General features: G+C 45.4%; 2 protein-coding genes across 2 annotated transcripts; one reads left to right on the top strand and one right to left on the bottom strand.

The window, feature by feature from the left end:
- Positions 1-1,954: 1,954 nt before the first annotated feature.
- gja4 (gap junction protein alpha 4) lies at positions 1,955-7,998 on the top strand. The gene is made up of 2 exons (XM_048229547.1): positions 1,955-2,051; positions 5,454-7,998. The coding sequence occupies exon 2, from the start codon at positions 5,464-5,466 to the stop codon at positions 6,670-6,672; it is 1,209 nt and encodes a 402-aa protein (XP_048085504.1). The 5' UTR covers positions 1,955-2,051; positions 5,454-5,463; the 3' UTR covers positions 6,673-7,998.
- Positions 7,999-22,984: 14,986 nt separating this feature from the next.
- smim12 (small integral membrane protein 12) lies at positions 22,985-24,843 on the bottom strand. The gene is made up of 2 exons (XM_048229953.1): positions 24,768-24,843; positions 22,985-24,258 (listed from the first exon to the last, which is right to left on the bottom strand). Exon 2 carries the CDS (start codon positions 24,247-24,249, stop codon positions 23,974-23,976), a length of 276 nt encoding a protein of 91 aa, XP_048085910.1. The 5' UTR covers positions 24,250-24,258; positions 24,768-24,843; the 3' UTR covers positions 22,985-23,973.
- Between the last annotated feature and the right edge of the window lie 58 nt (positions 24,844-24,901).

Below are 24,901 nucleotides of genomic sequence, written 5' to 3' on the forward strand. Positions count from 1 at the left end.
TATAAATTGCTCAGCCCCAGAGTATCCCTCCAACATGGCAATCATATTGCCCGTTTCAGGATAGTCTGCCCTACACACATGTATGCAATGCATGTAGAGCTATGAGCTTGCTGTGGTGAGATACAGGTCAAAATATAATAATTTTTATAATATGATTTTTATATTTTAATTCTTTAAAAATCAAAATAAAATCAATGCTAGTACTAATACATGAAATGATGCAGATCTGGATAGCCTAGACTCTGCTGAAAAAACAATATATAATATGTGTGTGTGGCACTTACAATGACCAGAATAAATCCTTATGAATAAAGGTAGTGAAAATGCCCTAAAAACAGCTTAGGGTTCTAAGGGTTAAGGTAGGCTACATAGGTCCTACAATATTTACACCTGAACAGCACATATGTAATAGTTATGTGTGTGTCTGTGTGTGTGTGTGGGGGGGCAAGGACAATGAGTTTGAAATAATAAATAGCATATTTTCTCTGAAAACCCGACCCGAACACCTCACACGGGTTAACCCAACAAGACACAAGCCAACGGACACTGCAGAAGAGATTGCAGTGGGGGCGAGAGAAAAGTTCGTCCGAAAACAAAAGCTGGAAGATGAAAAACATCATTAGACTGAATATTTCATGCGCACGCATGCATTATTTATCCCGCTCCTCTGCCTCTTCTGAGCGGCATTCCAATGCAGACATGCATGCATGTTTCCGAGATGCTGGATAAGACCATTTTAAACGCATTTATTGCAGTCATCGTCATCAACAAACACCACCTTTTCGCCTGAGGAATAATAACCATAATAAATACACAATAATGGCGCAATCAACACACTTAAGAAAAGACCGTTGAAACCTTAACAACTTTTAAATGAAAAATAGCGCGAATGAAGTCACAAACATCAAACTGTAGGCCTACTACTTATTATTTTGTAATTATTATGCTATAGTTGTAACTTTGTCTTTGCCTCCTTGGATACGCTCAGTGCCCTCGATGTTTAGCTCCCATTCTCACTGAACCAAGAATTAAGTGTAGGTCATTGTGACAGGAATGCTACTGGGCCAAGTTATGCTGAATTCAAAAGTCACTGTTTTTGCTCTGCATGGTTTGTGCATTTGATTTTAAATGAATGTGAAGCCATGAAACTGTAGAATAATCTCCTTCCTGCACGGCATGACTTTGATTTTATTTAGCACGTTTGCCCTTAGGCTTTCAAAAAATAATGCTAAAAAGAAATTCCAACTATACATAATAGACGTTGCTTTAGTGTATGCATGTGTAACACAAGTAGCTCTGCATCTGATTTCAGCAGTCCAACCATAAGCCTATTCAGTAGTAGTCGACCATGTTGCATAACGATTAACCAAGCTCAAGGAGGGATAAATTACGTGGTTGCCGAATCTGTCGAAGCGTGTATTGAAACCAAACATCGGAAAACACCACACCAGTTTCGCTGCCACTCTCGAGGTTGTTAGCCGTCATGGTACACTGGGGCGAGACCTCCTACAGACATACGGCGTGTTCAAGGGAAATGTGTGGAGAAGCAGTGACCTCGTCTGGCCTAAAGCGATATTGCACACTCACAGGCAGCTGCCCGAACGTTAATATGGGCAACTTCAAAAGATATCTTGGGCGCTCACGTCACCTCAAGGTATTAAGAAAAAAAGCATTGATGTGTCACAAAACAGCTCTCCGGTTTGATTCCCAATGGAAGTGAAAGGTAATGAAATGGAAACTCCAGAGAAATAGCCTCATGCATAGGGCCACAGTAAATGGCAGGAATTACCCCCTTCCAAACCGCCCCCCACCAGAAAAGGACATCAAGGAACTATTTATGAATCCATCCATCCCTTTTCCTGGACAAAGTTCCTGTGGGAGGGTCAGCTGGAAGCATGGGAAAGTTTTTCTGGCTTTTTCCGATCAGTCAACTCCTTATAGGGCACACGCAACACCGACCATCAACCCAGGCGGTTAGAACCAAGCAGATCTCCGCTTGTCATCACAGCACTTCAGAACAACAATAACAAAATCTATTTTACCAGTGATAGGTAAGTGCAAGTTATACTTTTAAATATATATATATATATATATATATATATACATCCATATGATATCCCAAAGCCACAGATTTTTAGAACATGTACCACATGTAACGTATGCTTTTTTTATCATTTTCCTTTCAAATGTGTTTTCAATTACGCCTAGTTTTAATAAGGGACACGCTTCGTTTCTTTTGATGGTAAGCTACTGCAAGGGCAGGCCCAGAGGCTATATTACATGTTTTGACTCACATTGGCTTAATTCTAGACAAACGTGTGTGTGTTTGAAACTGCATACACAGTGTACCACTTTCATTTCGTCAAGATGTGTATTTCTGACGCGCATTCGTTTTAAGACTTTACACTTTGTATTTCGTTTTGGACCTAAGCTGAACTAGGGTAGGCCTACTTATTAACTCTTATTAACTGGGGTAGCCGCACGGTGTGTCATTATCCCAACTGATTTTAGGCAAACTTGACAGCACAATTCGGGAACACTGGTCTAACCGAGCGTGTGTATTCTGATGAGCTGCATCTTATTGAAACGGATAACCAATGTCTTCCTCTCGGCACGGATCGTGCGCTTTTTCGCGTGCGCTGTACAAATGCAAACAGTTTGAAGTGCCTTGAGCGAGGGGGGAAAAACAGCAAAACAAATAATCCAGCAGATAAGGCCAGAGCAGTAATGGCACGGCGCGAAGGATGTTTACACAGATGTAAATCACTAAGACTTAGGGAATGTCAAGTCTGGAGAGCAAGATTCCCCGAGGCTATATGGAAATATAGTCAAAGCGCGAGCGGACTCACGCCGCTCGCGTTAGAGAGCAATAAAAAATAAAACCAAGCCGTTGTTGCCCATTTAATTATGTGTGAAATTGAAACCATGTCAAAGCTTATGTTTTAAATGTGGAAAATGCCTGAAGCTTGTTCTTGAGCTGGGCAAACCAAATGGAAAATTTCAACAAGTCTTGCCTTCAAGTGAGTGACCCCACATAACCTTATCGACGTAATAGAAAACATGTTAGCAAATAGTAGGCCTACTCGGAGGGCGGAACCAATCCAGGTTCTGATCAAAGCGATGCAAATGTAAAACAGTGTAAAATGAGTAATGAGGTGGTAATGACCTGCTGTTGATGATGATCATTTGAGCCAAAGTGAAGTGAACATGACTTATCTGATGTGTGTTTCCTGATGAATAATAATAAAAAATCAGATTTAAACACATGGAGATGACGCTCTCATTACAGCACACGAGGGATCATTTTAAAGAAAAAAAATAAACATCTGTTTATCTGTTTAATTGTAATTATAACTGTGATATAATTTAGTTCTCTATCTCTCTCCAAATCCCGGATGAAGACATGTTGTCTCTAAGGGAGGAGTGAAAGTACCACACACCAGATTTGCCCATTTGAACTAGAGTCCGCCAGTGATGATTCATCACTATTGAATTCTCTCACTTAGCATCTTTTAGACACAAGCCTTTCCACTCTCTACTCTACTGGTGTCTGTACCTGTTTGTAGAGCATTCACTCGTTCAGTACATATTTCTTGGTGTTTTATGCCCCCAACGTCGTGTTAAAGGCAGCGCTGCCTGGAAGGCGCTATGGTTAGGCAAGGGTTAGGGTTAGGATAAGGTGCCGTTAAGTCGACGGTGGCAGCGCTGCCTGGAAGACGATGTTGGGGGCTTAAAACACCACCGAGCTTCAGTACATAGTGTACTACAGTGAATAATTGTACACTACACTGTGCACTGTGTGTGTGATGTGAATAAGTGTGTATACTACATAGCGCACTGTGTGTGTGATGTGAATAAGTGTACACTACACTGTGCACTGTGTGTGTGATGTGAATAAGTGTGTATACTACATAGTGCACTGTGTGTGTGATGTGAATGAGTGTACACTATATACTGCACTGTGTGTGTGATGTGAATAAGTGTAGACTACATAGTGCACTGTGTGTGTGATGTGAATAAGTGTACACTACTTAGTGCACTGTGTGTGTGATGTGAATGAGTGTACACTATATACTGCACTGTGTGTGTGATGTGAATAAGTGTAGACTACATAGTGCACTGTGTGTGTGATGTGAATAAGTGTACACTACTTAGTGTGAGTGTACACTACATACTGCACTGTGTGTGTGATGTGAATGAGTGTACACTACATACTGCACTGTGTGTGTGATGTGAATGAGTGTACACTACATACTGCACTGTGTGTGTGATGTGAATAAGTGTATACTGCATAGTGCACTGTGTGATGTGAATAAGTGTACACTACATACTGCACTGTGTGTGTGATGTGAATAAGTGTACACTGCATAGTGCACTGTGTGATGTGAATAAGTGTACACTACATACTGCACTGTGTGTGATGTGAATAAGTGTACACTACATAGTGCACTGTGTGTGATTTGAATGAGTGTACATTACATACTGCACTGTGTGTGTGAATAGCACACTGTGTAATGTGAATAAGTGTACACTACATAGCGCACTGTGTGTGTGATGTGAATAAGTGCACACTACATAGCACACTGTGTGTGATGTGAATAAGTGTACACAACATAGTGTGAGTGTACACTACATAGTGCACTGTGTGTGATGTGAATGAGTGTACACTACATACTGCACTGTGTGTGTGATGTGAATAAGTGTACACTGCATAGTGCACTGTGTGATGTGAATAAGTGTACACTACATAGTGCACTGTGTATAGTATATAATATGTGTGTGTGTGTGTGTGTGTGTGTCTGTGTGTAAATGTGTATATGAATGTGTGTGTATATTAATATGTGTGTGTGTGTGTAAATGTGTATATGAATGTGTGTGTATATTAAAATGTGTATATGAATGTGTGTGTATATTAATATATGTGTGTGTGTATGTGTGTGTATATTAATGTGTGTGTGTGTGTGTGTGTGTGTGTAAACGTGTATATGAATGTGTATAGTATATTAATATATGTGTGTGTGTGTGTAAATTTGTATATGAATGTGTGTGTATATTAATATATGTGTGTGTGTATGCGTGTGTGTGTAAATGTGTATATGAATGTGTGTGTATATTAATACTGTGTGTGTGTGTGTGTGTAAATGTGTTTATGAATGTGTGTGTATATTAATATATGTGTGTGTGTGTGTGTGTAAATGTGTTTATGAATGTGTGTGTATATTAATATATGTGTGTGTGTGTGTGTGTAAATGTGTATATGAATGTGTGTGTATATTAATATATGTGTGTGTGTGTGTGTGTGTGTGTAAATGTGTATATGAATGTGTGTGTATATTAATATATGTGTGTGTGTAAATGTGTATATGAATGTGTGTGTATATTAATATATGTGTGTGTGTGTAAATGTGTATATGAATGTGTGTGTATATTAATATATGTGTGTGTGTGCCCAGGTGACGGAGGATGTCCAGAGCTGACTGGAGCTTCCTGGAGCAGCTGCTTGAGGAGGGCCAGGAGAACTCGACCGGCGTGGGCCGCGTGTGGCTGACCGTGCTCTTCCTCTTCCGCATCCTGGCACTGGGCACGGCCGCCGAGTCGGCCTGGGACGACGAGCAGTCCGCCTTCGTGTGCAACACCAAGCAGCCAGGCTGCGAGGAGGTCTGCTACGACCAGGCCTTCCCCATCTCCCACTTCCGCTACTTCGTCCTGCAGATCATCTTCGTGTCCACGCCGACCATCTTCTACTTCGGCTACGTGGCCGTGCGCGCCAGGAAGGCGGCCGAGAGGGACGAGCGACGGCAGGCGGCCGCTGAGGAGGAGGAGGAGGAGAGGAAGAAGCAGGGGAGGAGTCGGAGTCATGGAGCCGGCGCAGAGGGAGGGAAGGCCAAGCTGGAGGTGATTCAGGAGAAGGACGAGGAGCCCGTGGTGGTGGAGGAGGAGACGGAGAAGAAGGAGGCGCAGGGAGGAAGAGGAGGGGGGAGGCGAGGTGCGGAGAGGCCCAAGCTGAAGGGCCGGCTGCTGGGCGCGTACGCGGTCAGCATCGCCCTGAAGCTGGCCCTGGAGGTGGGCTTCATAGTGGGGCTCTGGTCCCTCTACGGCTTCACGGTGCCAGCGCGGTACGAGTGCCAACGCGAGCCCTGCCCGCACACGGTGGACTGCTTCGTGTCGCGACCCACCGAGAAGACCATCTTCACCATCTACATCCAGGCCATCGCGGCCGTCTCCGTGCTGCTCAACGTCCTGGAGCTCTTGAACCTCCTGCAGAGGGCCATCACGCAGCGCCTGGAGAAGCGCTACCGCCGCCAGACCCCCTGGCCGGTCCGCGCCACGCGTGAGATCGCCCGGGCGCCCTCGCACCTGGAGACCAGCAGCGAGACCACTCTAGCGCCGGCCTACGAGGAGAGGGGGCATCAGTACCTGCCCGGCATCGACGCGGAGGCACCACAGGCTGACCAGAGCTGGGCGCTGGAGGTAGGCGCTGGGGAGACGGCGCCGGGGCTGGCGTCCGACCTGCTGCCCAGCTACCTCAACTGCATCAGCGGCATGAGGCCCCTGGCCAGCGGGGGGCACCACCACAGACTCCAGCAGCACCAGCAGATGCACAAGCAGAGCAAGCGCAATAAGCACGGCCACCACAAGGGCGGCGATCCCAAGCACAGGCATTATGTGTGAGGCCCAGGGTGGGGTAGATGCTGATATGATGGAATGTCTTTAGGGAACAGGCAGGGGGGAACAGCATACACACACACACACACACACACACACACACACACACACATGGATAAACATGGGAATACTCACATACTTGCACGTATGCATATATTCTCACACTCTTACACACATGTAAATATATTGACATATGCACATGTACACACACACACACACACACACACACACGTCCCCCGGGGTTCTGTGGATTACAGTAAAAGTGGAGCCATTTCCCTTGTTTGGATGGATACTTGTGTGATGTCTTTTCCCCTCTGAACTTAATTACGCCCGAGGGACAGGAGCCAAAAAAGGCCAGTCCTCTTTCCCAGCAAGCACTGGGGCCCTGGCGTCTGAGAGAGAGACACTGGAGGACCCTGATCTGATCTGATCTGATCTGAGCTGAGCTGGACTGGACTGGACTGGACTTGACTGGTCGAGGGGACACATAAGGACTCTATCAGCGGCGTTCAGAAAGCAGATGTGTTGTGGTGACACTTTAGGGAATAGTTTGATCTAAGAACAGCTTTAGGGTGAATGATATTTTGAGAGCCGAGTCAATGGCTCAAAGTAGTGATTTATTTTGACGTAGTGAGTTGCCCACAAGGTTATTGCTGTATGCTTTTTCCTTGCAAATCCATATGCGGCTCTAACTCAAAACTACTCCAATTAAGGTCATTTTGTGCCCTTAACGAAATATTACACTCATTATCATCCCAAAAATAGATAGGTTGTTATCATCCCAAAATAGATAGGTTGTTTTCTTGGACCGAACTATTCCTTTAAGGACGTTATGAGCGTGCTCAGAAAGCAGCTGAGTCGCTCAGTCTATGGGGACTTGTGACACGACCACAGCAGCGGTACAGAGAGGCTTACACTGTGAGGACAGTAATGGGAGCAGGCTGCACTTATGACACTTATGAGATAAATATATTTAACAAAGATATAATTTAAATTTGTATGCTGTTTATATTTATATTTATTCTATGATGAAGCTAGATGTGAAAACAAAACTTTATAATAAAGTTTTTTAATGCCTTAAATGACTTTCTGTACATTTTCATTTCATATGACTAATTTCTGTTTGAAAACAGAGACCGAAACCTTCATTGCATTCTTGCCTGTAGACTGATAAAATTGCACACTTGTACTCTACTTTAAGTAGTTTTGGAAAATAATTCCCCTAAATAAATAAAAACCCTGGTCGTTATGCACCTTTTCTCTTGAAAAAGATTACCCACAGCATATTGTGGTTTTATTCAGGCACGGATATAGGTCTAAATTCTTCCAATTATCTGAGCCATAGATTTGAATGCATCTCAGTGAGTGACATTCACACAGTTGCTAGATTGTTAGTCTTAAGAGTGAGATGCTGGTGCTTTTTTACTGAAATCTTATTGATAATGAATAAACTTTAAAAGGGAGATCCAAGGTCTAAGAGGAGCCAAGGAGCAGGACCGGAGCTCCTGTCCTGCTCCTTCCGGAGCTCCTGTCCTGCTCCTTGGCTCCTGTTAGACCTTGGATCTCCCTTTTTGACTTCTGCGTCCTGTTCCGTGAGCACCAACCAGGCTGAAGCGCAGGTGACCCCCTTCTAATGAATAAACCTCCCTTTGAGTTGTCTCGTCAGGCGAGAATCCACAATATTAATCTGACACATGCACAAATTAGATTTTTATTCTAGCCGAATTGAAAATAATATGATTTGGGTGGAACAAACACAATATTCATATGAAAATTATGTAAAGTAAAACAATATGAAAATAAATGCCATGGAATGGTGATTATTCAATTCTGGATCTCCAGTGGTATTTTCCCTCGAGCGTGCATGTGGACCTGGTTCATTCTCAGCTGACGGGCTTTCGCTACTCGCTGTAGATGAGGACAGATCATTGGGCTCAGAAACGTGTCTTACCTGCCAGGGCTGAAGCCTGCGAGGATGGAAAAAGCATAGAAATGCCAGCAGTGTTTCAAAGCAGAACAAATTCTCCGTCATCAGGTAAGGGTGCTGTCCAAAAAAATAATAATATATTAACGTTTGAGAGAATCCAGATTGCCCCCCTGCTCCCCTACCCTCCACCTGTCTGTCTGCCTGTCTGCCCACCTGTCTGTCTGTCTTATTTTCTGCCATTCTCAATTTCTGTCTGTCTGTCTCTCTGTCTGTCTCTCTCCCACTCTTGCTATCTGTGTCTGCCTCGATTACGTTGTCTCCTCTGCTCTACTCATTAGTAAATATATGGATATAAATATATATGGATTTGTTTCTGGCAATACATTTGTTGCAATGATACTGCCAATAAAGCATATTTGGATTTGGAACAGAGGATCAAGTTTAATTTATTCTCATTGACATTGGACAGTGAAAAGCACAGCCAACATGGTGCACACACACACACACACACACACACACACACACACAGGTTTCAGTCTAAAAATAAACAGACAGATGTTGAGCGCTGATAGAATATTGGAGATTAAAGTAGAGAAGGACTCACCATAACTGGATTTGAATTAGTGCCAGTAATGTGGGGAGAGACAGTCATGTGCGGAGAGAGAGACAGTAATGTGGGGAGAGACAGTCATGTGGGGAGAGAGAGACAGTCATGTGGGGAGAGAGAGACAGTAATGTGGGGAGAGACAGTCATGTGGGGAGAGACAGTCATGTGGAGAGAGACAGACAGTAATGTGGGGAGAGACAGTAATGTGGGGAGAGACAGTCATGTGGGGAGAGACAGTCATGTGGGGAGAGACAGACAGTAATGTGGGGAGAGAGAGTCATGTGGGGAGAGACAGACAGTAATGTGGGGAGAGACAGTCATGTGGGGAGAGACAGACAGTAATGTGGGGAGAGACAGTAATGTGGGGAGAGACAGTAATGTGGGGAGAGAGAGACAGTCATGTGGGGAGAGACAGTCATGTGGGGAGAGACAGTCATGAGACGCTGATGATAATGAGCCTCCAGATCTATATCTCATCATCTCAGAGCCACATCTGATTCAGACTAGGACTAAGGGCACACACACACACAAACAAACAACGCACACAAACACACAACACATACATGCACACGCACACACACACACTAACTCTGCCGTTAATGTGATCTGGCTACAGGTGGATGTGGTCCAAATTCATGCCATATTGGGGTCGAATCAGTGTCACAATTGTGTAATAACTCAACCAGACTCATACCAGGTCCACATCAGGTCTACACAAAATTGATCATTCAAAATGATCTGTTCATACAAACATGTTCGCCGCGAACGTACGCCTCAGTTCAAGGAATTTGAACGCACCTCCGGTCCACACCAGATCGGGCCATGACTCAGTCAGCTGGCATCTGGGTGGGCGCTTATCTGACAGAGACCCAGAGCAGGGCCATACACACACACACACACATACACACATAGTTTAAAAAGGCCTCCCTTGACCAATAGGAGGACAATAATAATGGCAGAAATCTCCACAGTCTCTCTCCCTCTCCGCTTGTACTTGTTATGGCTCCCTCACGGCGTGCACTTTTGCCTTCTGAGCGATGAGTACTGTAGGTATGCGGGCACGGTCTGCCTGCCGGTGGAAAGAATGCGGACCCACCTCCTGTTCTCTCACAGCCACGCTTGCTCTCCATGAAGGATTAATGATCTCTCCTGAGCCGCACTGTACGGTACGTGCGTGCATGCGTGTGTGTGTGTGTGTGTGTGTGTGTGTTTGCGTGTTGTCGGCCGTCCTGCCAAGAACAACCCGCCAGGCGGGCATGCTGCAGCCGTCCACACGGCCAGTTATCCTGAGTGCCAGAGTGCAGGGGTCAGGGGGGTCAGGGGGGTCAGCTGGCAGGGGGCCCCTGCCTGCGGAACAGAATGGCAGGAGAGGGGGATAGGGAGGGATGACCTCAGACACAGGGAAGGGAGCGAAAGCAGAATGGGGTGAACAGGAGAGGGATAGGGAGAGGATCTGAGGGGAGAGGAGGGAGAGGCAGGGAGAGAGAGAGAGAGAGGAGAGAGAGAGGGAGGGAGAGAGGAAGGGAGAGAGAGAGAGAGAGAGAGAGATAGGGGAGTGAGAGGGAGAGAGAGAGAGGAAGGCTGGGGAGGGAGAAAGAGAGAGAGAGGAGAGAGGCGAGGGAAAGAGAGAGAGGAAGACAGCGTAGCCAGTGTTCTGTTCAAACAGGGAAAGAGAGAGAGTAAAAGAGAGAGAGAGAGAGAGAGGAAGAGCGTAGCCAGTGTTCTGTTCAAACAGGGCACTTTTCCCTTTTCTCTGGTTTCCCTCTCCTCTCTGTGAAGCTCTCTAGCTCCTTCCTCTTGTTTAGTCAGCGGCAGTGCAATCAGACCACTGCCCTTCCTCAGCACACACACACACACTCACACACACTCAGAGGAGCCTCTCATCTCACAGAGCCTGGGCCGCATCAGGGCCACATCACTGCCCTTCCTCAGCACACACACACACACACTCACACACTCAGGAGACCTCTCATCTCCTCAGAGCCTGGGCCGCATCAGGGCCACATCACTGCCCTTCCTCAGCACACACACACACACTCACACACTCAGAGGAGCCTCTCATCTCACAGAGCCTGGGCCGCATCAGGGCCACATCACTGCCCTTCCTCAGCACACACACACACACTCAGAGGAGCCTCTCATCTCACAGAGCCAGAGCCGCATCAGGGCCGCATCAGGGCCACATCAATAGCCTTCCTCAGCACAACACAGACACGGCTACAGCACAAAAACACACTCAGAAGAGCCTCTCATCTCACAGAGCCTGGCCCGCAGCAGGGCCGCATCAGGGCCAGATCTGGCAAGCTCATGTGGCCGATGTGGCCGTAGGCCACGCTGACATGGCGCAGCACAGGAAACGGCTCCTAACCTTGTCAGATACTGTAAGTAAGAGGATCAGCCAGGTCACCAGCATTCCGCAGTCAGCTTTCATCTGTAATCCCCACGCAGGGCCTGCCAACAATGGCACCATGCACACACACACACACACACACGCACACACACACAGAGACAGACTGACACACATATACATACACACACACACAAACACACACACACACAGACAGACACACACACTGCCGTGCAGACACATACACCAACACACCAAAATGCAATCAATCACAAACCATTTCCTAACATTGTTCTTCTGACCAACCTTTCTTTCGTCTTCTTCAGCAGCAGCAGCAGCAGCACTGACCACTCACGGAAATACAGACATCCCAGCTAACAGCTGACCGCTAACAGAGACACAGATAGCGCAGATACAGTAGCCTAGCACACAGTGAAGCGCATGCAGTGTTGCAGTATTCCCTTGGCACTCTCTCCCACACTGCATTTGGACCTATATGCCACTATACACACAGGGCATGCTGGACGACACAGGGCATGCTGGACGACACAGAAACAACGCGCAGGATGCAGAGCGGTGCCCACAGGTTTGGATGGAGTTGGAGTGTTTTTCCGGGCGGGCCGGCCGGCCGTGGTGTGTGTGTGTGTGGTATGGAGTGGGCAGGCAGTGTGTGTCTGTCTATGTGTGTGTGTGTGTGTGTGTTACGAAGTGGGCAGGCAGCCTACTCAGCCTCAGGGGATCTGGACACAGTCACCAACCTTTCTCTCTCTTTCCATCTCTCTCTCTCCCTCTCTCCATCCCTGTATCTGTCTCTTCCTCTCTCTCTCCCACATCCCCTCTACCTGTCTCACTCTCTCTATCCATTTCTCTCTATATTTATTTCTCTCTCCATCTCTCTCTTTCTGTCTCCATTCATCGCTCACACAGTCCCTCTCTCTCTCCATTTATCTTTCCTGCACTCCTTGACGTCTCACTCTGTGCATATTTCTAGCTTTCTTTTTCCTCTCTATTCTCTCCCCTTCTCTCCTTCTCTCTCTCTCACCCCCCCTCTCTCTTACCCCCTTCTCTCTCTCTTTCTCTCCCTCCCTCTCTCTCTCTCCATCTCGTTGCATTCCTCAGGGCCGCAGTACCAGACAAAGGTGCCAAACTGTGGCCCTGTGGCGCTCAGAAGACACCTCGTACCCACACATCCTGCTAACGCAACGGAAGAGACATCCTCACTGAGAGAGAGAGAAAGAGAGAGAGAGAGAGAGAGAGAAAGAGAGAGAGAGAGAGCACAGCAGAGCAACAACAGGCACCAGCGTGAGCACAAAAACAACCCCTCTAAAAATAAAGCTGTTTGTGCTGCGACTGCATGATTTAGTCTCTGGAAGAAGGCAGGGAGCACATAAAAAATCCAACAAAAAAAAAATCCCTTTTGTCTGAGACATCTACATTTGTATTCTGGGACAGAATGACAGAAATTTTGGTGAGCAGAATCCTCGCTCTCTGTCTCTCTCTTGTAATGAGACAGAAAGCCAAACGGACTGACTTGGTCTCCCAAGCAGAACTGCACACAGATACTTTCATCAGTGAGTCACCATAGAAATTACATTCTCTTTTGTGAACACAAAGGTGGCAAGCGTGACTCTCTAACTGTTCTCATATAATCACATTATTATATGAAAATGCTGAACATACCCCTTGGCTAGGTCCGCACTACCAGGCCAAATCCGATTTTATAGCTTGATGTGACATATCTGATATTGTCTAAACAGCACAAGTCACATGAAATCTGACTTTTCCATTCTGATTTAGGCCACTTCCATATATGTATGTAAAAGTCTGATGTGACATGCAGTCTGAACAGTTACATCGGAATTCATGTGACTTTTAAGTTCTTTATTGACATTTATCAAAATGTTGCGCTGGCGGAGTTCCAGATATGTCACAGGAGCAGCACAGAAATTGGGGACACTCTCTTTGATGTGTGCTGTTTCATCACTCGGAGGAAATGAAAGAGTTCGACAATTCAAGGTAGTCGGTCAGTTGTGTGCTGTGCGTGTGGTTTGTTGTTGTGTTGTGTGTGTGGGTCAGTTCAGGATCTATCACCAGTCCTGACTGGGGTAGGAATCTCATATTGGCCACATTTAATAAAAACAGCCACACAAACAATCAGCTTTGAGCAAAACATCAGATTTGAGCATTACAGTTCCGTTCACATCAAAAAAATGTTAACTATAATGATAACAGCAAAGAAGAATCAGTGTGGACGCTTTTACCGTTAGTAATACATAGTTATCGTTTTACCGTTATAGTAATACATAGTTATCGTTTTACCGTTATAGTAATACATGGTTAACGTTTTACCGTTACAGTAATAGGCCTACATAGTTATCGTTTTACCGTTATAGTAATACATAGTTATCATTATCGTTTTACCGTTATAGTAATACATGGTTAACGTTTTACCGTTACAGTAATAGGCCTACATAGTTATCGTTTTACCGTTACAGTAATAGGCCTACATAGTTATCGTTGTACCGTTATAGTAATACATGGTTATCGTTCCCGGTGCCAACGGCCCTTAAGGCTTGCGGTGTGAACCTAGTCCTAGAGTCAGTGTAGCCTGAGTGTAATCTGCCTGACACCTCTGAGCTGCTGCATGTTCTGCATGCATAAGACAGCTCCCCTGTTCTACACTGCAAAAAACAGCTTATCTAATAAAATGGCAGAATAGCTTCGAAATTGAAGGACAGCAACTGTGTAAGGTTTAGTACCTGTGGAATATATTTGTAAGTGAAGGACATATGAGTAATACTTAAAATCGTTCGTGCTATTTTTTTGTTAAGTCACAAATCAGTTTTACAGTTACAAATCCTGATACACACACATACACAATACATATGAGACGCTTCTCATCCCTAAGGTGGTGCAAAAGTCTGTGCACCTGCAGAAAAGATTTGTAACTGTAGAACAACTTTTTGTGCGTAGAATATTGATTTGTATTTGTAGATTATTTTTGTAATGGTAAAATATTTTTAACTGTAGGATGATTTGTAGCTGTAAAACGGATCCGCACCTGTAGAATAGATTTGTAAGTGTAGGGCATATTTGTAATATTGACAATTACTTGTACAGATCATTTTTACAGTTACAAATAATTTCTACAGTCTCAAAATGTAATACACACGTACAAAACATTTGAGTCTAATAGTCTTCTATACAATACCAAATAGATTTTTTTGCAGTGTTATCATTGCCTGTATTATCCAGGTCATACAACTCTCTGTTTGTATGCGTAAGTATGTGTGCACACACAGTCATGAGCACAATGTATTGTGTTTTTCCCTGGATTGACTCCACAGAAATACACACTGAACATGCTCTGACCCCGCTCCAAAACAGTCTGAATAGGCAATCCTCACAAGCAGCACATCAACACTAGACAGCGTTCTGAATTTAGACCGCACAAAACTAGAGAGAGAGAGAGAGAGAGACAGACAGAGAAATAGAGAGAGAGAGGGAGGGAGGAAATGGGCTTGGACAGACTTCCTGGTCTGTCTTCGGAGCCTCTGGAGTGGATTGTTCACCCAGACAATGGTGTGGAGGTGGTGGCGTTGTTACATTGTTTCTCATTCCTCGAGGGTTGGGGGGAGGAATGGGCAACCCCCCCCCCCTCATAAGTTCTACTGAAATGTCATGGCCAGCTCATCAAAGAGTCCTGATGGATAAGGTAACATAACAGGGACGTGGTCAGCATGCTAACAGTGCGTGGACATTCAAAAGGTGGCCGCACACACAGATAGATACACACACACACACAAACATATTCACACACAGACGCACGCACACACACACACACACACACACACACACACACACAGACACACAAACACATGCACACACACACACACAATGCAGTCGACAGGATGGAGGCCAGTGAGCAAACAGTGCGTGGACACTCAAAAGGTGGCCCCCAGCCTCCCTGATTGCCTTCTTCAATAGGTGGTATAGGGCAGGGGTGGTGTGTGTGTGTGTGTGTGTATATGTGTGTGTGTGGTCAATCAGTTCCTGTTGACGAAACTGGGCAAAATTGGCTTGTTAGTGTGCAGTGGGCCGGTGAGTCAGCAGAGCATCACTTCCCACCTTCCTCAAGGGTCACTCGAGCGATTCTCCAAATCGGAACAAATACAGGAATGATGTTTTTGACAAAACGAAAGCCTTCTGTAAATTCTTTAAATTGGACAACTATATGATTTTGAACATTTTCTTCAGCGTGTGTTCAGCCCAGTGTATCCAAATAGAATCAACTGAACAATCAACAATCAAAGGACACACGAAGATCAGGGATTGGTCCCCTGGGATGGTCCTCAAGAAACAATAATGGACTTGTCTAATTACCCCTGGGGTGGTTCAAAGGGGGCCATTGCTGGGGCAGTTGTGGGAACTGCGGGGTGAAGAGCCTGGGAACGGGGCGTCCCTCAGGTGCCGGGGCCATTGTTCTGCGGGACGGTGGGAATGGCAGTGGCGGTGCCGGCGTGCGCCATCATTGTTTGCGGCGCTCACACACACACATCCTGCTGTTGAGAGGGAGGCACAGGGGCGACAGCCGTCGCGCTTCCCTCTTCTCTGCCCAGGAACAATGGCTTCTTTCCTACCAGACACCCTGGGAAACGTGTGTGTGTGTGTGAGTGGGTGAGCCTCACTCCGGCCTGTTACCTGCGCGCACACACACACACACACACACTCTTACTGATACAATCAGTGAGAACGGTTGTGCGGGAAGCTCCTTGATGCTTTTCTAAACATCTTGGCACCCTAATACTAATACTTGGTGAGATGGTGAGATATGAAGAGATGTTGTACACTACTACAGTTCACCCCTTTCAGCCCAAAATGACTCATACCAATGCCAAATGTTACTTTTTAATGAATCGTTATTTGACCAAAAGGTTTCTTCTGACTTGAAATAAGATAAGCTCACCATCTTTTGTCATGTACTTTGTCATCTCAAGCTAGAAGGATCAGTCAAATTAAAATTGACAGCAAATCAAAATTTGGCATGAGTATGACTTATTTCATGGCCAATGATGTGTTGTTTCCACTCTCTCCACTGCTGATTAATGTTGAGATATCAGCAGCTTTCATCAGATGTTGGCGGGGTGCTGATTACGCTGGGATGTCAGCTGAAGATACTGCTTATGAGACAAAGGGCTTTAGTGTCTCAACAAACATCTTAGGGAACCATATCCCCTCTCACACACACATGCACACACACACACACACGCATGCACACACACACGCACACACACACACACGCATCCACACACACACGCACACACACATGGACGGCACGCACACATGCACACACACACACACACACACACACACACACACACACACACGATGACCTGTGTTACAACCCCCTGCAGTGATTGTAGAGGGTGAGGGAAATTTGGTGTCTGCATTTATCCCAATCCGTGAATTAGTGAAACACACTCAGCACACAGTGAACACACAGTGAGGTGAAGCACACACTAATCCCGGCGCAGAGAGCTGCCTGCATCAACAGCGGCACTCGGGGAGCAGTGAGGGGTTAGGTGCCTTGCTCAAGGGCACTTCAGCCGTGCCTACTGGTCGGGGTTGGAACCGGCAACCCTCCGGTTACAGGTCCGAAGTGCTAACCAGTAGGCCACGGCTGCGAGAGAGAGAGAAAGAGGAGAGAGAGAGGAGAGAGAGAAAGAGAAGAGAGAGGAGAGAGAATAGAGGAGAGAGAGGAGAGAGAGAAAGAGAAGAGAGAGGAGAGAGAATAGAGGAGAGAGATGAAAAGAGTGAAAAAATGAATGAAAGAGTGAGAGGGATAGTGAGGCAGAAACTGGGAGAGGTAGTTAGAGAAGAGAGATAGACGTGTGTGTGTGTGTGTGTGTGTGTGTGTGTGTGCGCGCACATGTAGGAGAGGCTGATGACGGCAGGTAGGGCAGCATTAATGTGAAACAGCAGGCTTAAATCACACACTCATAAACTTTCACTGGGTGCTTTTGGCAGTGTGTGTGTGTGTGTGTGTGTGTGTGTGTGTGTGTGTGTGTGTGTGTGTGTGTGTGTGCTTTTGGCAGCATGGGCCAAGGCCCAGGTCCCTCCACCTCCCTCCTTCGCTCTCCTCCTCTCTCTCTGTATCCCTCGCTCCATCCATCCCTTCTCCCTCTGGTCTTGGCACTGAGGAAAAGGTTGCTTTTATTAAGTGTGCTCCTGAGGCCGCACACAGCCTCTCTCCACCGCTATTAATCAGATGAAGCACCGCACAGCACTGCAACCAACCGCACCATAGAGAGACAGGGGGAGAGAGGGACTGACTGAGTTATTGAGAGAGAAAGTGAGAGAGAGAGAGAGAGAGAGAGAGAGAGAGAGAGAGAGAGGTGGGGTGAGTGAGTGAGAGAGGGAAAGAGAGAGGGGGTGGGGTCAAGAGAGAGAGGAGACAGAGGGGGGGAGTGAGGGAGAGAGAGAGGAGAAAAAGAGAGAGACAGAGAGGGATAGAGAGACAGAATGAGAGAAAGAGAAACAAGGGAGATAGGAGAAAAAGAGAGAGACAGAGAGGGAGAGAGAGACAGAATGAGAGAAAGAGAAACAAGGGAGAGAGGAGAAAAAGAAAGAGACAGAGAGAGAAAGAGAGAGAGAGAGAGAGGGAGAGAAGGGGGAAAGAGGAAATACACTGATGGGCGTTATTAAAGCGGACTGGAGACGAGGTCTGATGTGAAGAACAATAGCCCTCAGTGACGACGCTAAAGCAGCCTTTCTCAAACTTCTTTGACCTGAGGCCCGGTCATGGCAGACTTTGGGGTCATAGGGCCCGCCTACACGTAGCCCCCCACACACACACACACACATCAAATTATCATGATGATTATCATTCTCACAATTATTATTATGCTATATTGTTATACATGCACTTTCACTTAAAAGCAGTCAATGTTTAACGTGCTAACATTGTTCACAAAACGTTTGTGAAAACATGCACATCAGTGGACTGCTTTACTAATGTAAGATATAATAATTATAATAGTTGATTTAATTGCTTTTGCATGGTTGCATGATGCTAGCATGAGAAATACTTCTCAAAACAACAGCAACTATATGGGTGCTATTGTTTTGGAATGTTTCCCTCATGTAAGCAATGCATCATACACTGGTAGGTAAATAAAGAATATCGGGGTTCATTGAATTCAACATAGAATTTTAGAACCTTCAATGGTAAACGGCGGAGCAGATCTCTGGAGATCTTTAATAGGAAGACTAATAAGGCTGCAATATCTTTTGGCCACGTTATATTCAAACTTGACTATACTCAGAGGCCTACTCAATGCTAGACAGTGTATTATACAGTCTCTGCTCTGTTTATATGGAAATTGCAAGAATTGCAAGAATCCACTATCAATCCACTATTAAATGCCGGAAATTGCAAGAATCCACTATTAAATGCCGTTAAATAAATAAACAGCCTTTCGACAGGTTGAAGCGGAGCAACGCATCGGTAGTTTCGTTTCTGTCGCCAGACACATGCATTGAATGAACGCCATACCACTACTTAATCATTTTGGCTCTATGTCTAATGACATCGAATTAGTCGCATTTCACCTGAATGCAGAAACGTTTGTTTTCTTTCCAGCGGTTCCTTGATCAATCGGTCCGCAAATTATCACACAAAGCACGAGGCCTAATTTCACTCCACGCGGCTCCAGCAGTTCCACGCTCTCCCACGGCCCGCCCATAAGTTTGACCAGCAGCGCCATGACCCATAGTTCAGGCACATAGAGTCCTGGTACATAACACACAAGCAGAGCACCAGGCCATGCTAACAAGAGCACCAGGCCATGCTAACACATGCAGAGCACCAGGCTTTTGCTACCAACGTTATCGGGTAGTTTCGGTTTCTGTCGCGCGCACACATGCATTGAATGAACGCTCATACCACTACTTAATCGTACGGCTCTATGTCTAATGACATCGAATTAGCAAGTATTTCCTCCTGAATGCAGAAACGTTTGTTTTCTTTTTCTGTCGGTCCGCGGTTCCTTGATCAATTGCGCGGCAAATTATCACACAAAGCACCGGGCCTAATTTCACTCCACGGCTCCGCGGACCAGCAGTCTCCACGTTGCGGACCGGTGCCGGTCCGCGGCCCATAGTTTGAGAAACGCTGCGCTAGAGCACACAAGCAGAGCACCAGGCACATAGAGCACCAGGCCATGCTAACACATAGAGCAGAGCACCAGGCCATGCTAACACATAGAGCACCAGGCCATGCTAACACATAGAGCACCAGGACATGTTAACACACACAGCAGAGCACCAGGCCATGCTAACACATAGAGCACCAGGCCATGCTAACACACACAGCAGAGCACCAGGCCATGCTAACACACACAGCAGAGCACCAGGCCATGCTAACACATAGAGCACCAGGCCATGCTAACACATAGAGCACAAGGCCATGCTAACACATAGAGCACCAGGCCATGCTAACACACAGAGCACCAGGTCATGCTAACACATAGAGCAGAGCACCAGGCCATGCTAACACATAGAGCACCAGGACATGCTAACACATAGAGCAGAGCACCAGGCCATGCTAACACAGCAGAGCACCAGGCCATGCTAACAACACATACAGCAGAGCACCAGGCCATGCTAACACACACATCAGAGCACCAGGCCATGCTAACACACACAGCAAAGCACCAGGCCATGCTAACACATAGAGCACCAGGCCATGCTAACACACTGAGCACCAGGTCATGCTAACACATAGAACAGAGCACCAGGCCATGCCAACACATAGAGCACCAGGCCATGCTAACACACACAAGCAGAGCACCAGGCCATGCTAACACATACAGCAGAGCACCAGGCCATGCTAACACATAGAGCACCAGGCCATGCTAACACATAGAACAGAGCACCAGGCCATGCCAACACGCACCAGGCCATGCTAAGACATAGAGCAGAGCACCAGGCCATGCTAACACACAGAGCACTAGGCCATGCTAACACATAGAGCACCAGGCCATGCTAACACACACAGCAGGAGGTTTACCACTTCTTCTGGGTTAACTTACCCAGATCTGTCACTTTACCACCTACTTGGAATAGCCAGAGGTGGACGAAGTACACAATTCCTTGACTTATGTGAAAGTATAGATACACCACCTACAATTACTCCAATACAAGTGAAAGTTGCTAAGATTTAAGCAGGGTTGAAGCAGGGGCGCCTGCAGGAATTAATGCTATGGTACGCACACCCATCCCCCCCCCCCCCGAAAAAAAAAAAAAAACCTTCAGGCGTGGACAGTATTTTTCCTTTAGGTTCGTGCATACATAGCATAACAACATCCACATGCAATAATGCAACAACGTCTACAATTACCTATTCATTTGGGCAACTTTATACATCCCTATAGGCTAAAGCTACCTTTAGTTATGTTATAGCTACTGTAACGTCTGGCTTTAAACAGCTGTAATGCAGTCGTTCTGACAAGCACACCAATTGCTTAGCCAACCTTGTTCTTACCCATCTTGAATAGCTCCTCTAGCTTTGTTGCCTCCATCCTTTCTGTTTTCGTTGTTTAAACTTGTGATATCCATGAGTATTGAGTTAGTGAATTAGCTCAACATTGTGTGCTGATAACCATATAGAAAGCCGAGTAAAAGAAAACAAGTAGCCTATGCGTGCCTGCGTGCGTATTCTCTCCTGCTCAAACATGTGTGCGCGTTCATTTTGAAGTGTTCACTAACTTTACTTAATAGAAAATTGTAAATAGCCTGATGGCATGCAACTAATGGGATACTGTGCATAGTTGGAAAGGTATGGTAGGCCAATATGGTGTGAATATACACACACACAAGGTAAATTTTCTCTCGTTGTTGAGTGATGGTACGCACAGTGCGTACGGACGTACACCTGCAGGCGCGCCTGAGTTGAAGTACAGAAGTACTTGCTTTTAAAAATATTTAAGTATTCAGAAGTACACGTATTTCTCATTTTTAATGTATTGTAATGTCATGTTTATTTGGTCACTAGTCACTACAGTATAAGTAAGTATAAGTATATATACTCTTTTGATCCCGTGAGGGAAATTTGGTCTTTGCATTTATCCCAATCCGTAAATTAGTGAAACACACTGTACTGAATCTATTGTTCTGATGAAGAATCTATTGCAAACAGGTTTGTGTAGTTCTCCCAGGCTACATGGAGGATGTTCTGATGAAGAATCTATTGTCATCATCATTACCACAACCAATTTAGCCAAGTTAAAATTGGACTGTGGAAAAAAACAAACTTCAAGATGGTCAAGGTAAGTATAAGTATATATACTCTTGATCCTGTGAGGGAAATTGGTCTCTGCATTTATCCCAATCCGTGAATTAGTGAAACACACTCAGTACACAGTAAACACACAGTGAGGTGAAGAACACACTAATCCCGGCGCAGTGAGCTGCCTGCTACAACAGCGGCGCTCGGGGAGCAGTGAGAGGTTAGGTGGCACATCAGCCGTTCCTACTGGTCGGGGTTCGAACCGCGGCTGCCTTATTGCATTCAAAGACTCAAATGTGGTTAAAAGTAACGAATACTTCATGCTCATATTTCAAATGTAGTGGAGTCAAAAGTACAGTATTTGTCTTTCAAATGTAGTGGAGTAAGTCCCAAGTTTCCAAAAATATTAATACTCAAGTAAAGTACAGCTACTCAAACATCGTACAGTAATCAAGTAAATGTACTTAGTTACTGTCCACCCCTAGGAATAGCCGACACCTCTGATGTCAAACCACCCTGCACAAGTTTTGTATGCAGTTCAACTTGTACATTTTAATTTCAATTTTTTTTTTAATTTCAACATTCTGACATGCATTCAAACGTGAAATAATAGATGGCTCATCAGTGTTAGTCCAGATCTAGACATCTTATAATCTCCCTGGAAAGAGATGTCTTACATCATCCTGTATGATAACAGACAACATATGCACACACACACACACACATAAAACATAAAGGCAAAGGTTGGCATTTGGTTCACAACTCATCTACAGTCTGAAGTGCTGAAGTAGACCTTTTATTTAGTTTTTTTTTATTATTCTTTATTTTTAAATGATTTTACCTTGTGCGTTTTTATGTTTTCTTTTTTATTACAATCTTCACATTTTAAACAATTCTTTGACTATTGCCCTTCTATGCTTTTGTTTATGTAAAGCACATTGAATGACCTCCGTGTATGAAATGCACTATAATAACCTTGTCTTGACTAGAAATGAGACCAAATGAGCATGTGGTGCGCTAATTTGTTAAAAACTGTTGCATTCAAGTTAATTTTGCAAACCTACCACCACAAATAGAATTTAATTCTGTGGGAAACACTGCTATAATAACCTTGACTTGACTAGAAATGAGACCAAATGAGCAAGCGCACACAGTTAAAAGGGCTCTTTGACTTTACTGGTACAGTACAGACCAACACAGGAGGCGTTACATTAACACAACTGGCAAGTGTATATGTGGGAATGGAGACTGCCTATGTGCCAGTCTCATCAGCCAAGCTCAAGGACCGAGACTCTCTGCTAACTCAGTGGATGTTCAGTGACTGATCAGATAGTCTCTGGCTCTTCAAGGTTGAATCCAAGTCTAACAGTTTCACAGTTGAGTAAAATAGGGTACATGTTTTAGCTAGTAACACTTTACTCTGGAGTTCCATACAGATGACATATAACACAATAGCTGTTCCTAACTAATAACATACACACACACTTTATGCAGGCACTCATAATGACCAAACAGCCATCTGCAAAATGGACCACAGAAACTCTGGAACTCAGCAACACACTACTGTTGTATCTCCCAGTTCCAGAGATCATCAGCCCGCCACCCCATTCCCCCCTCTGTCAAGGCCTCTTTCTTCAGTTTACACACTGAAGGAGTTATCATCGGTTGCCCCCCATCCCACACAGACCTTCCCAGCTCTGCTTTACAGTCACACCCGAGACCTGGTGGACGAGTCAAAAAATACATGTGCAACACCGCCACCTAGAGTCCAAAGAGACAACAAGTCCCCAAATCATACAATCACATCACACTCGAATGAGGTGATGGGAGTCGGATGCAAATTTGGTTAACCACCCTAACAGAAGGATGTGTATGTTTATGTGTATGTCGGTCTGATTGTGCGCAGCTTTGATACAACATAATACAACAGAATTTAAACAGAAAAACAGAATTGAAATACAACAGAATTTAAATAGCCTATGTGACAGCAACTTCCACTAATGGTCTAGCTTCTAGTGTCAGTGACACGATTAGAACCTGAATGTGGTTGGATTCTGTTCTTAAAACAGATGCACGATTGACAAGATGACAAAGTTCCCCTCAGCAGTCAACGGGGATTAACACTTCCCACAACTTTCTTAACTCTTCACCGGTCGGTTTCTCTCGAGCACTGCCCTCGGCGTGAACTCGATTTTGTCCTTCAGGCTAACGACCTCGGTACTGTCCCGGCCAGCAAGCTCCGCCAGTCTGCGTTCCTCTCGAACCTCCGAAACACCCCTCTCGTCCTGGTGCGTGGAGGGGGTCCCCCGAATGAACCACTCGAGATGGTAGCCCACAGCACCGACAACGAATGCCACCGGGAAGGTCACGTAGGGTGCGTATGTGCGCATGGCAGTCCAGACAATGGGCCACATGGCTGCAAACTGCGAAAGATCAAACGCCAACACAAAACAATGACCACCACACACAACTGGACCTGTTACGCAGCTAATCAGTAGGCATAGGTAGCATGCTGTTACAGTTCAATAGCGAAGAGCCAAGCTAACTGGCTAATACACACTGAAGAATGCTAATAATGCTATCGATGCAGCATTCAAGCACGACTTGTGTTTGGAGAGTAATATGATCTCAATATGAGTTTGAGGACAAGGCTCTGTCGTTGATCTGTATGCTTCATGTTCATACAACAGTAACTACATTTAGCAAACTAGCTTGTTATCTAACATTGCAGGACTAAGTTACTGTGATGCAACAATGCAAGAGTAGCATGCCGGGTGTAGCAAAGCTAATTCCACCTTCTTTTAACACTAAACTTTATTTCGGTTCGGTGCCGGTACATATTGTTTGCTATATATCAGTACTTTTAGATCACATTGTAACACTGATACTATTGTACGATGCCACTTAACTAAGCTACGCTAATCAAACTCACCTTTTTGGCACAGCAAAGGCTCCTCGCGCACTTCCTTATTTAAGCCCGCCCCAAAGCACTTCATTTGCTGATTCGTTTCTGACGTAAACTAGATGTGCCTGTCTGTGTTGAACATGGGCGACGCCCAGTGGTCA

This window comes from Alosa alosa, chromosome 20 (genome assembly GCF_017589495.1).
Source record: "Alosa alosa isolate M-15738 ecotype Scorff River chromosome 20, AALO_Geno_1.1, whole genome shotgun sequence".
Taxonomy (NCBI): domain Eukaryota; kingdom Metazoa; phylum Chordata; class Actinopteri; order Clupeiformes; family Clupeidae; genus Alosa; species Alosa alosa.